General features: G+C 47.9%; 1 protein-coding gene across 26 annotated transcripts in view; it reads right to left on the bottom strand.

The window, feature by feature from the left end:
- Window positions 1-13899, bottom strand: part of LOC105469783 (transforming acidic coiled-coil containing protein 2) — a 263440-nt gene that overhangs the window by 24273 nt on the left and 225268 nt on the right. For 22 of the 26 annotated variants that reach the window (XM_071069017.1, XM_071069000.1, XM_071069016.1 and 19 more), the window contains 5 exons: window positions 13294-13495; window positions 5380-5441; window positions 3704-3819; window positions 2149-2320; window positions 690-830 (listed from right to left, as the gene is read on the bottom strand). In XM_071069017.1, the coding sequence (XP_070925118.1) occupies window positions 690-830; window positions 2149-2320; window positions 3704-3819; window positions 5380-5441; window positions 13294-13495 (693 nt within the window). The remainder of the gene's footprint in view (window positions 1-689; window positions 831-2148; window positions 2321-3703; window positions 3820-5379; window positions 5442-13293; window positions 13496-13899) is intronic. The other 4 variants (XM_071069015.1, XM_071069012.1, XM_071069010.1 and 1 more) reach the window with 1 other exon arrangement.

Below are 13899 nucleotides of genomic sequence, written 5' to 3' on the forward strand. Positions count from 1 at the left end.
AATTTCCTTTTCTAAAAACTACCCTTGTGATTGTCAGGAAGTATTGTGCAGTTGAATACAAAATGATTTTCAAAATGGGATCAAAATTTTTACTGTTCTCTTTTCTTTGATTTCTTTCCCTTTTTCTTTCTTAAGGTAAAGTTGGCCAACAGTTTCCATGAATGGAGCTGCATCTCTCATATGGCTGTTAACAATCTCTCTAGGTTTACTCTGAACGTCCTAGTCTAGAGAATATCAAATTAAGTTGTCAAATTTAAAGCACAGAGTACATCATTGTTTTTGGTTCCAGATGCAAGACTGAGCCCAGATGTTATCTCACTGGGAGTCTGAGATAGCCACGTATATATATAAACAGCTTGGCTCAGTGGTGATCTAACATTCTTGGTTCAGTGAATAAATCACAGGAACTACTTTGGGGGCTATCAATGCTTCTAAATAATGACTATTTGGGCCCAGTTTCTAAATTGAAATAGAAACGGTTTGTTCAATATGTAATCACACAATTCATATCACTTTGGTACCGTGGGTAAAGAACGTCACGTATACCATTCTTTGAAGGGAAGATACATCACTGGGAACATTCTCGGCAGCTCCTCATCAAATCCTGCCTCATTTCATTTGGGCCTCGGGGGTTCATTCTCTACTGAGGTTTTCACAAACTCCCAAAAGGTCACACGTGGGCTACAAACCTGAAGTTTCTGAGCGAATAGTGGGGGGTTCTTTTCTGCTAAGTCGGGCTCCAGATAGTCAAGTGCACCACAGAGAGAGGCGGGGTGAGCTAGCCTGCTGAGGAGGGCGTCAGCAGAGGCAAAGGAGCCCTCGGGAGCTGTCTGAACGCCGGCAGAGAGGAGGACACACAAGAAAAATAGAGGAGAACAGAGAGTGATATTGATTCCAAGCAAGGGCCACGTAGCCATTTGCTGGACATTTCTGCCTTGAGGCTAAAGAGAGTATCAATTAGCTGCCATTACTTGTGGTTTCATCTAGACTAATTCCCACATGCTGACAATGGACATCTTGAGATTGGCAGACCCGACCCCCTCCCCAAAAGGGCAGCCTTCAGTGTCCTCCCACTCCCATGCCACCCTCACTTCCTGGTCAGTGAGTGGCAGCTAGCTAGCGGAAGGTGAAAGGCCAGTTAGCTGGTGCGTTTTCCAAACATAACATAACTCTTCAAGAAATACTTTCAAATATATATATATAGGAAGTGAGGTTTTGGTAAAGATCATTTTCTCAATCATGGAAAGATGATTTCAAATGAAAAAGTTCTTCTGATAGATCAGAAAGACTTCAGAATCAGAAGCCAGCTTTGTAGAAGGTGAACCACGGACGTGTGCTTCAGAGTATTAATGTGAGAGACTGATTCACATCTAGACCCTCTTTTTACTATTGTTTTTCTAGTATCCACTCCAGCATCCAACTGTCAGACACACAGTACGTGCTCAATAAACATTTGATGCATGAGAGAAATGGCCTACTAACACAGAACAAAAATAACACACCAAATCAAGGGCTTCACACCTGCTTGGGGATTGCTGGGCAGGAGGTAGAGGAAATAAAACTAAAATCCACCTAGAAGGATGGTGCATTTCAGACGTATGGAAGACCATGGCATGGGCATCGCTTAGTTTGGGGACTGCAGAAGACCATGTGACATGTGTGCTATGCAGGGACTCGGGGGTAAGTGAGGCCTTCAGCTCAGCTCTATTTGCTCTGCAAGACCCCAGCAGGGCTTGGGGACAGGAAAAGTCCTGGTCTTTGAACAGGAAAAATTCCCATCACTAAGTCCCAGGAAAACTAACTTTCCCAGAAAAGGGTCCCCTGCCCTCTGTCAAGGATGAAGCTGCAGAGGACTGCTTAACGACTGGTCCAAAGCAACAGTCTAGTCCTAAGGGGCGAAAAATGGAAACTAAGTAACCCTGAAGGCATATAAAGTACTTAAGTGGGAAATGAAAAACCGCACTGATGTGAACAGAGAACCTTCCCCTCATCCTCACAGTATGGGATCGCCCAGGTTGGCTTCTGTGGTCAGGGAGTCAGGGTGGGACCCATGGCAGGTACCAGGTGAGTGTTGCTGTGAAGGCCTGGCCTTCTTGGTGACAATACATAGCTGGTCCTGTGATCTGGGGCCCCTCCAACTCCACTTACAATTTCAATCGCCTCTGAAGGGGTGCCCAAGCCCATGGCCTCCAGCTCCTTCTGGGAGGATTTCTCCGACACCTGCAAGTGTGGCTCTTGGTTAGGGGCCAGTCCTCGTGGGACAGGATGCTGGGCTTTTGTAGCAGCGTTCACAAGGGCTTCAGTCTCTTCAAAACTTGACCTGGGGGAAGCAAAGGGCATCTTTAGTCTTCTCACTGGGAAACTCACTGAAATCAACCAGGATCCCCTGACCATGCAGATATGTGATATGTGACCATATCACAAGGAATCCTGGACTTCCCGAGCAACATGGGCCAGGTCTCCAGTGGCCATGCAGCCTCTAGACTGGGCAGTCACCCCAGGACCAAGTGTCAAGGGAGGGGCAGAAGTACAGATGCCACTGGCTATAGAACCAAGCTCCGGAGTTCAGCAGACCACCAGCTGCCTGGTTGTGGACTCTGGGGAAGTGACTGGGTACCGTGCCTCCAATTCCTTCTCTATAAGACGGAGACAATGGACCTCTCTGTGAAGACTAAATGAGATGCTGCATGCCCGTAAAGCACTTAACACGGTACCTGTCACCTGGTGCCGCTACTGTTTTAGTAACGTAACCACCATCATCATTGTTCTCACCACCCTGGGCAGCCTGCAGAGTCTCTTTTGTAAGTTTGAGAAGTCAGTGCTAGCACTTTCACTCCTGCTTAAAGGGGCAGGCAGACAAAAATAGGCTGGTCCAAATCTTACAGCAATGCCCACACTTACTTGATCAAACAATGCGCTGCTCCAAACATTAGCCCTCATAAATGCAAACATGAACACCCATATCAATAATGTACATTTACCAGGCACTTGAAGTATGCCAGGTACTTCAACAAGAGCTTTACACACAGCATCTCTCTGGAAGACAGAGTGCCCTCTCCCCGTCGCACAGCTGGGGGATGCTCTGGAAGACTGATAGCCTCCTTTAATCTTCATAAAATCCCTGCAAGGTCCGTTTCATTATTACTTTTACTTTACATGCAAGGAAACTGAGGCCCAGGAGAGCCAAGTACCTCACATCAGGTCACACAACCAGGAGGGGGTCGTGGGGTACAGGTGGGATTCAAGCTTTGAATGCTGGACCACAGTGTCCCCCTTTAGACAAATGATGGAATAAGGTGTATGTGTGCTGGGCGAGATTATAGCGGGTGGGTCACACAGTCAACTGCTGAAGGATTTCGCTTTAGTCCAAAGGGCAGCCAGTAACAAAACCAATGCGTTTATGTCCCTGTGGACATTCAGAGACACTAAAGTGTGGGCTGGCCAGGTACTGTGGCTCATGCCTGTAATCCCAGCACTTTGGGAGGCTGAGGTGGGAGAAGCCCTTGAGCCCAGGAGTTTGAAACCAGCCTGGGCATCATAGTGAGACCCTGTCTCTATTAAAAAAAAAAAAAAAAAAAATTATGTGGCGTGTCAGCTGCCTGAATCTATGCACTGAAATGAAGTCAAAATAACAGCATGAAGGCGCTCAGAGGCTCTGGAACATCCAGCGTGATGTGTAACTCTCTCATCATGGAAGTCATACCCTGAACACGGCGTCGGGGACTCTGACATGCGGACGGGAGTTGACTTGACAGGGCTCTCCTGAGAAGTGTCAAACATAAGGTACAAGGCCTGCTTCTTCGGGGCGTCATCGTCCTGCTGCAGGGATCAAAGTCACATATCAGCTTGGGTACAGCTGGCCTGAACGTGCAGCTGAGATGAAAACCAGAGGGAACAAATAACCCACCAGGGTAAAGTCTTCATTGTTCTGGAGCCACCAGGAAGAAAGGAGGAAGTGGGGCCTGGTTAGGAGGGAAGGAGGATGCAGAGAAAGTACAACTGAGTTCAAGTAGGAACGTGCGCCAGTGGAGAAGACTCCACGGCATTGGTGAGCTGGACTTTGTTCAATTCACCAACATTTTCTGAGCACCTTCTCTGGGCCAGGAGCTGCGCTGGCCACTGCAGATAAACAGAGAGGTAGGGCAAGAGCCCAGAGCTGGGCTGACCGTAGCTGAATGAGCCCAGGGCAGGGGCAGGGCCTGGAGAGCAGCTCAGCTAGACTAGAAACAGGGCTGAGGGATGTGAAGCCCCAAAATGGAATTGGCATCTCTCGGTGATGGGAAGACCTTGAAAGACCCCCCTCCACATGCCCTGCTGGGGTCCCCAAAGAAGTCCCTGCAAAGGCCGGCAGGTATGCTGTTCTGCACCGCCATGAAATCTCTGGGTGGCTCTGCTGTTCCCGAGCAGGGCATGCTCCTCACAAAATTCATCCACGAGGCCTGCCAACGAGCCAGGCAGTGGGTGGTGGCACAAGAGGAAGGGGCCCCTTGTGGTTTCAATCCATTTAAATCAAAGATCTCAAAACACATGACAGTTCCCCTTCAGTGGTAAAATGTGTCACCCTCAGTATTATGTATATGGCCTCAACTACTGGGGACTCAGTTGTGATCACAGAGCCAAGCTCTTTAAGCAACACACCAGGGGATGATGACAAAGCCCACGCACTTTACTTGGGCAGCTGTGACCTCACTGATGTGGCGCTTGTGTTAAGCCTGTGCCTGGGGACATTCTCCCACCCAACCTTCAGGTCTAACTTACAGCAACCTGCAGTTTGGAGCAGTAACCCCGGCATCAATGACTGATGCAAAGTAAGATAAAGAGTAACACATCCAGGACTGTGTAACGCTGCAAGCAAGCCCTCCTGTGTGCCACACGTCTCCGAGGGCATCGCTGACAGCAGCAAGAGGTCACCCTTGGAATAACATGCCCCAGGGCAGCAGGTATTATGCCAGGAAAGACAGTGCCCATCATAACCTCTTAAAATGAAAAACCAGGGAGAAAGGCTTATTGCCCAGAGAAAATATTCAGTTACTTAAAACAATTTCTCAAAAACAGCTAATCGTATACCTGAAAAACCACCACTACCTCATTTTATTTTTTTTAAAGAAATCTCTAGCTCTTTCTCAGTCTAAGAAAGTAATTCTGCTGGACATCTAATTGCATTCTATGATTTTCTCCCTGAAAATGTCAAACGAAGTGGATTGAGTACAAACCTCAACCCCCCAGCCCCAGTCCATCATCGCTGTGCACCCGGGAAGCTGTGTACACAGAGAGCACTCGATTTGGGGTCTGAGCTCCCAGAGACGCTCTGCACAGGGGAGGAGGCCCCTGAAGGCAGGAAAGCGAGTCCCCTAAGTGGCCCGAGGCAGAAGAACTTACAGGTAAGGAGGAGCCAATTTTTTCCATATATTCAATTTCATAGGAGTTTCTGTAATCCAACTCTGCAAAAACAAAAACAAAAACAAACACAAAAAAACAAAAGATCAGGTTAGTGCCAGAGGAGAAAAATGGGAAGATCTGAGCCAGGCAGGGTGGCTGCTATCACAAGACTCTGGACTGACAGTGTCCACTGCCTAGAGACTTCTTATACAGCCTGAAGAAAAGGCCCAGCTCGGCTATTTTCAGACAATTGGTAGATGTCTTGCTGTAAAGGGGCTTCTGCCATTAGGGAGGCTGAGAAGGTCCTGAGGAATTCCATGGCACGACCAAGCATAGCCCGAGTGTGGCCGGACCTGAGCGGTCTGCGTTGAATGTTCCCATAAGACAGCATGTGCATTCTGGGTGCTGGTTTCCTCTGTAACTCTCATGTGCAACACGTGGGATGATACATCCTCATGAGGTTTTGGAACTGGACCCTTACTTGTCCCTCTCTGGGTATTCAGCTCTGGCCACCCTCTGAAGTAAGGGAAGAACGACATGATTCCTTCAGTGCTGCTGGTAAGAGAAGCTTTGCAAGTCACCGGGAGCCTTTCCCAGGGGTCTACCAGTGTCTTCAGGGCTGGTCCAAATCTATTTTCAAACACAAAGACTAGTAAAGTCCAATGGGTGGAGAAATGACCTGTTTAAAATGGATTGGTGAAAATCCCATACACTCAATGGAGATGGCAAACACCACTGCCTGCCTCCAGTACCTGGAAACTGAGCTGATGCTCAACTGAATTCCCCGTCCAGCAAATGAATGGAGCACCTCCTATATGCTTCGCACTATGCCGGGCATAGCGGATATGGTGGTGGATAAGACCAGAATGGACTTTTGTCCTTACAGAAGCCACAATCTGGAGCTACCAGATGCCTCTTTTCTACTTACAAAGAAAGCCAAGAGGTGAAGAGCGACCTGCTCAGAAACCCACTGTGAAAAAGCATCAGTGGCAATTCATCAAGTTTAATCTTTCGACTTTTTTAAAGATGAAAATAAAGATAAATAGCAGTTCTGGTTTAAAGCCCCTTTATTTCTGCCTATTGTTAAAGGCATCATCCAAAAACTATGAGCTTTAAAATGAGATATTTCCTGGAGGACTTTCTTAAAACCTGCAAATGGTTGAATAACCCCAACTACTTAAGCAAGTGGACAATCTTTCACGAATCTCTGAATCTCCCTTGGTGAGGCAAACATATCCTTCTACTCGGCATGGCCAGCTCATGAGATCGAAGACAGTTTTGTGGATGAAAGGCCAGAAAGCCCTGTTGCATCCTGAATAGAGATAAGTAGAGAAAGTGTGTTTCCAACTCTCACACCAAGCCTGAACCCCAGGGTACGCCCCAGCTTAAGACAGAAGCATTAATTTGTAAAGTCTTAATTGCCACCTCACCTTAAAAATGAGAAGCAGGACAGGGCACAGAGGCTCACACCTATAATCCCAGCACTTTGGGAAGCTGAGGCTGGCAGATCATTTGAGGTCAGGAGTTCAAGACCAGCCTGGCCAACCCCATCTCTACTAAAAATACAAAAATTAGCCGGGTGCACACCTGTAGTCCCAGCTACTTGGGAGGCTAAGGCAGAAGAATCACCGGAACCCAGGAGGCAGAGGTTGCAGTGAGCCAAGATTGCACCACTGCACTCCAGCCTGGGTAACAGAGCGAGACTGCCTCCAAAAAAAAAAAGAGAGAGAGAGAGAAGGAGGAAGGAGACAGAGATGGACGAGGTGATATTTAGGGTCTCTCTCTGATCTATCTATCACTTTCCAAGTACAAAACCCTGAGACTATCATTTTACTGTTCTTTTATAAGCTGTTTAAGTTGAGAAAATAATAGTGAATCAGCTGCCTCTTCTAAAGTATCATTACGATTGCCAAGGCATTACAAGCCCTAAATTATTTAACAGAAATCTTTAAACACACTCCAATACAGCACAGGGCACCCAGGACACACCAAACAAGCAACAGACCACCGCAGAGTTTTTCCAGGGACCTGTGGCCTCAGGCGAGTGCCCGGCTCTGGTAACCAGCTCGCCTCACTAAAGCGTCCCACTTGGAACCTCAGCTCTTCTGGTGGCTGAATCTGGGTGAGTTCTAGTTCACGGAGCTCACTCATCTGACTTCTCTGCTACCTGCCAAAAGGAAGTTCCTTCACACTGTCCTGTGTCCCCCATTCCTCCCTTCAGAAGGAGCAACTGATGGTGCAAAAGTGGGGTTCTCTGACACCCACATTAGTGTTTGTATTTGTGAGATGCCTGGTTTCAGAAGGCCCACACTCCTCCCCGTCAACCCCAAACGAGTGGCAGACGCCTGGAGATGCTCCTTCGGAACACGCCCTGCTTGCTGCAATCACAGTCATTTGGGCTCCTGATTTATAATTTACAAAGTGACCTGGACAGGATGTAAGAAAAATAAACACTTCCTCCTGTCATCTTGGGTGATCTCTGATCCTTTGAGAAAATATCTTTCTGATGGTTTTCAAAATTTCACTCATCTGCTTCAAATCCTAAGCCTCAAAGGGCAGGCACAGGGGTGAAGCCACATCCAATTTCAGCCCCCTTTTCACACCATGCCACACACAGCTGGCAGGCCAGGAAGGGTGACGCCACCATACCAAGTGGCACATCATATTCTCAACTGGAGGAGACAGCCCTTGCTAGCGTGTGTGGCTGCTCCTAGCCGAAGAGGCTCAGTTACTGTTCCCCGGTCCCGTCATTTCTGAGGGCTGCTTTTGGTAATTATTTCCTATGGGGGCACTGCACAGCGAGAGGGCTTCAGTGCTGCTTTCATCTGACTCTGGTTGCTGGGGGCTTGCTGGGAACAGGAAAGAGCCTCAGCAGAAGCCAGAAGGATGCCACTGAGTCTAGGTCTCTGTTCCCAGGATCAGGGAAGCCAACTCACCCGATGTCTCCTTGCCTATTGACTTATCTCACAAGTGGAGCTCAAAGAGCCTATATTTTGTAGGCAAAAATGAAATACTTTAAGATAAAAATCCTTCTATGGGTTACACAAATGTAAAGGAGCATGATCATATATATTCCTGCTCATGGCTAGTATTTTTGGAACTTTTAACCTAAGTGACATTACATTAGGGGAGAAGAAAAGAGTCCACGGAAAGAGACAGAGAGCTGCTCCCAGCTTCCCCACCATCACCCTTCTAAGTGTCCGCAGTGTGACAGAGACGATGCCTGCCGTTAAAGAACAGCTGAGGCTTCCAAGGAGGGCGCTTTCCCCTCTGTCGGAGTGGGAAGGAGGGACTAACAGAGCTGTGTTAAAGGACACAGGGAAATTGGGTGGCCACCAGAGTCACTGAGACTTGTGAATCTAAAACAACTGCACTCTGTCAGGGTCTCTTGGACAGCCAGGAGAGGACTCAGCTGTGTAGACCAATGGTTGCTAATCTTTTCCTCCACAAGAACCACATGGGTTAAGTTTTCTCCCACTGCATCATGCTTTAAAAGACTGCACCAAAAAAGGGCATTTGCTAAGCAACCATGCAAAGAAAACCATTTATAACTGTCAATGAGTTCTTCATCCGCGGAAGATGACCAGTGTCATCCTAGTGAGTTGATACGATTACAGCCCAAGTGTGGTATTTTAATCCCCTGGGCATCCTTCTAAACTAGTTACACTCAGGTGTTTTGAAATATTAAAGACAACTTGAAGCTCTTCAACACTCCACTCCTACGGACCTAGGTAGGAAAGTGTGATTAGTCAATAGCCTCATTCTACAGGCGAAGGCAGCAAGCCTTCTCCATGCTCACAGAAAGAGCACAGCTGCTAAGTCAGGCAGACCTGGCTCTCCACGGATTTGTGCCAGGATACTGGGGGAGTCATTAACAGCTCCAAGCCTCTGTATCCTTGTTCTTAAAATGTGGAATTGTAGAAAAGCACTCTGCAGACTGAGAGGATGAAATGAAATCATGAATATAGAAGACTGCACAGCTCAAAGTAAGTCCTCACCCAATGACAGGCCCTAGCTTATTATTGTTACTTATAGAATTAATATGATAGCGAATATGTATTTAAATCATAATTATTATTTCTCACTCAACATTTCCTTTTCCTGCGGTTGATGACTTCATTGTAAGAGTCTCAGATCACAGCTGGGGCCCCGCACGGATTCTTTCTGATGATCACATCAGCACCCCTGGGCATGTGTCTGGTGCTGCTAGACCGGACCTCATTACATTAACAGTATTTCCACATCCAGATGCTGGAGGGACCCTGGGTGCATCAGCGAGGTAGATGCAGTGGGGCCGTACCTCCTGAAACCGCAACTGTTGTGTCTTCACACTGATGAAGGATTTTTGATTGTCTACCAACTAAAATTATAGTCATGACTTCCCAAATCTTCCCATTTTCTAAGGTAATGGGTTTAACCAAGTTTTGTTCCAAACTCATGTATTTACATATTTGTTCAATCTTTATAGAAACAAACAACTGTCAAATATGTCACTCAGCTAGTAAGTTGTCTGTTTTAGTAGTGTGGAAGATGGACAAATAAATGCCACCATTGAATGAGGTACATATCAGCCCTGAAAGTACTGTTAGTATTTTTATATTTTCTAAGGAAAAAAATGCATGTATTTGGTTCCTGATGGGAAAACTAAAGACACACACATATCAAAATCCTATGCCTAGCTCCAATCGGCTTTTTTTTTTTTTTGAGACAGAGTCTCACTCTGTCACCCAGGCTGGAGTGCAGTGACGTGATCTCAGCTCACTGCAACCTCCGCCTCCTGGGTTCAAGCAATTCTCCTGCCTCAGCCTCCCTAGTAGCTGGGATTACAGGTGCCCACCACCATGCCTGGCTAATTTTTGTATTTTTAGTAGAGACAGGGTTTCTCCATGGTGGCCAGGCTGGTCTCGAACTCCTGACCTCAGATGATCTGCCTGCCTCAGCCTCCCAAAGTGCTGGGATTACAGGTGTGAGCCACCACCCCCGGCCCCAATCTCAGGATGGTTTCTAAATGCGTTTCTCCAACATTTAGAAATTTCTTACCAAGCTTAACAGATGTGACCCATCATAGGTGTTATCCAAATGGCCAAGTCTGATGCCTGTGCTCAAATGTCCCTTGCTGCCTCTGGGATGTAAAGCGTCTTCCCCACAGTGCTCCACACCCGATGCAGGTGATGCCCATTGCAAGATCACATTGCTGAGCTGACACTACTAAGCTGTTGACCTGCCTGACCTTGTATTAACTTTATTTCACAAACTTGACTTTAGCCCCATGACATTGAGGGTGCTGTAAGGAACAAAGATGAACCTGACAAAGTTCTTGCCTTCAGGAAACATACAAGCTAGTTGGGAAGCAAGAAATGCACACACATCATTATTTTGGTGTTACATACCCCCAGCTCAGCCCAGACCAAACACTGAAAGTGGGCGGAGCCAGGATCCCACGTCCAAGGAAAGGCCGGGAGGAGGCAGCACTAAGGAAAGGGTGGGAACCAGGGAGAAGGTCGGGGGAGTGCAGTGCGGGTAGGGGGAAGGGTGTTCCAGCAGGCGGGGTCTGCAGCAGCACTGCAGAGGCAGCGGAGTAAGGGGTCTTCCAGGAAGAGGCTCCTGCCTCGGATGCAGGTGCAGAGGGAAATGAGGATCCAAGGGAGGCTGAGGCCAGATCATAGGGCCTCTGGGGTCAGGTGAGAGCAAGATGGTCACTTTTATTTTTTTCTATTTATTTATTTATTTTTGAGAGAGTCTCACTGTCACCCAGGCTGGAGTGCAGTGGCACAATCTCAGCTCACTGCAACCTCTGTCTCCTGGGCTCAAGCAATCCTCCCGCCTCAGCTTCCTGAGTAGCTGGGACCACCGGGACACACCACCATGCCCAGACAATTTTTTGTACTTTTGGTAGAGACAGTGTTTTGCCATGTTGCCCAGGCTCGTCTTGAACATCTGGGTCTTGAGCTCAAGTGATCCACCTGCCTCAGTCTCCCAAAGTGCTGGGATTACAGGCATGCGCCACTGTGCCTGGCCGAGATGTTCACTTTTGGACCTCTCAAGCCCCAAACCAGAGGGTCAACCTGACAGTCAACCAAAAGGCTTTATTTTACAGAAAACAAAATGCCAAAAAGTACAAGCATCCATAATTTGGATCATCTTTTCATTGTCAAAGTTAGAAAGCCAGTTTTGGGTAGGGAGAAGATAAGCATCCAGTACTCTGAAAAACATGAAATAGATCTACCATAAATGCATGCTGGTACCATTCCAAGACCTCGTGGGTACAAAGCAAACCATGACTCCAGGCCTGACTGTGGAAGAGCATCCAGAAGAAGGCTGGGGGTTTTTGAGCTACGATTAACATCCACCTGCACCCTCATGACACCACCACTCCACCCAGAAAGGGAGGAAACCGTTTAAAGGAGATCTTAGTCTCTTATTAGCAGCAAAGAAGTGGAAACCAGACCTTCATGTATGATCTTCTTCACAGTGATTTCTACTCAGTTCAAAAACACTGTTAGAAATCGGCCAGGCGCGGTGGCTCACGCCTGTAATCCCAGCACTTCGGGAGGCCAAGGCGGGCAGATCACAAGGTCAGGAGTTTGAGACCAGCCTGACCAACATTGTGAAACTCTGTCTCCACTAAAAATACAAAAATTAGCCGGGCGTGGTGGTGCACACCTGTAATCCTAGCTACTCAGGAGGCTGAGGCAGGAGAATCGCTTGAACCCAGGAGGCGGAGGTTGCAGTGAGCCGAGATCACATCATTGCACTCCAGCCTGGGCGACAGTGCAAGACTCCATCTCAAAAAAATAAATAAATAAAATAAAATGTTAGAAATCAAGAAAGGAAAACTCAAAACCATCACAAAAGCTGGGGTGTCAAAATGCCGACTGGGCAGCCTCACAGAGGTGGCTGGAGGAGAAAATGGGTTGGAGGGCTGGGAACGTGGTGCACCGACAGGTCAGGGCAATGGGGTCACCCCTCCCAAGAAAGGCGCTAGCTCTCCTTCAAAAAGGCTTTCCTATCAAAAAGGAAGCATGAGCAGGGCATGGTGGCTCACACCTATAATCACAGCATTTTGGGAGGCCGAGGCAGGCAGATCACCTGAGGTGAGGAGTTAGAGACCAGCCCAGCTAACACGGTGAAACCCCGTTTCTACTAAAAACACAAAAAATTAGCTGGGCGTGGTGGCACACGTCTATAATTCCAGCTACTCGCGAGGCTAAGGCAGGAGGATCGCTTGAACCCGGGAGGCAGAGGTTGCAGTGAGCCAAGATCGAGCCACTGCAATCCAGCCTGGACAACAAGAGTGAAACCCTGTCTCAAAAAAAAAAAAAAAAAAAGAAAGAACACTGAAATTGAATATACACAGGAGGAAGGAGGATATAATGAGTTAAGCAAAGTGTGCGGAGCCCATTTCTGAAGAGGGAATCATGTCCTCTTAGCAAGCCTGGGGTAAATCTCTGGTTTGAGGCTTCATTAAAAGGTGTGGCCATAGTGTCTGAACACCTTATGGGGCCTAAGAATAATAGTGGCGCCAAGCAACTCCAGGTCAGTGACCTACACTGAAAGTATGACCTGAATGACACCCCCTTGGAGCTGTGTTTATCAAAATCACAGCGGGGACATAAGCCATGGGCAAAGCTCGAGTGGGCGCTCAGGACCCAGTTGGTGGAGTCCTGAGGTGGAGTTAGAGGGCACCGTGCTGGCTCTTAGCAGGAGTCTTGGGTCAAGGGACAGTTGGTTGCAAGTCTCAGGCTGTTTTCAAACACAGCCTGAGCTTCAAGTGCAGCGGGAGACGTGCAGACGATCTCACAGTAATGATCACATGGTTACCTGGCTGAGAAGTTTCTCCCCTGGCCTTTGGCTCCCTAGGGGCAGTATTCTCCGAGGCAGAGCGGGGGTCCGGCTGGCCACAGAGTTGCTTACCCTCGGTGGGTGAACTGAATTTGGTCTCGTTTACAAAGGTGGACAGGTCCGAGGGTTGCGGGTAGTCCTGTTTGTCAGCCTCCAGGTCTACCGTCATGCACGTCCACTTCTGGTTGGTGACCGCCAGCTTTTCCTCATCTGTGGCGTGGACCACCGCGGAGATCACTGGTGGTGTTTCTGGTGTAGCAGCTGGGGTGGGGTCCTGCAAAGAGAAGAGCAACAGTGTCTTGTCTCATCAGACTCTTGGTCAGAAACTGCTCCCACCCTCAGGTCTGGGGACCCATTAGCCAGGACAGGTCCCGGTCACAATCCTCTGCATGCTTTTCTCGGACTCTGCTCCAAATGGCCCATTAAGGAAATGGATGGACACACAGATTCTTCCCTCTATGAATCTCCTTTTATGATGGTTTGTTTCAGGGAATGACCATGAATTTAAAAAAAAAGAAATCAGGATTTTGTGTCTTGGTTACTTGAGCTTTCCTGCTAGTTTTATGACTACGACAGCTGTGTGATGCTCACACAGTGCTTCAGGCTTGCATATCAATATCACCAGAATCACCTGACCATCATCACACCAGTCCCCGGAGGCAGAAAAAGGGGGATCTT

This window comes from Macaca nemestrina, chromosome 9 (genome assembly GCF_043159975.1).
Source record: "Macaca nemestrina isolate mMacNem1 chromosome 9, mMacNem.hap1, whole genome shotgun sequence".
Lineage (NCBI taxonomy): Eukaryota > Metazoa > Chordata > Mammalia > Primates > Cercopithecidae > Macaca > Macaca nemestrina.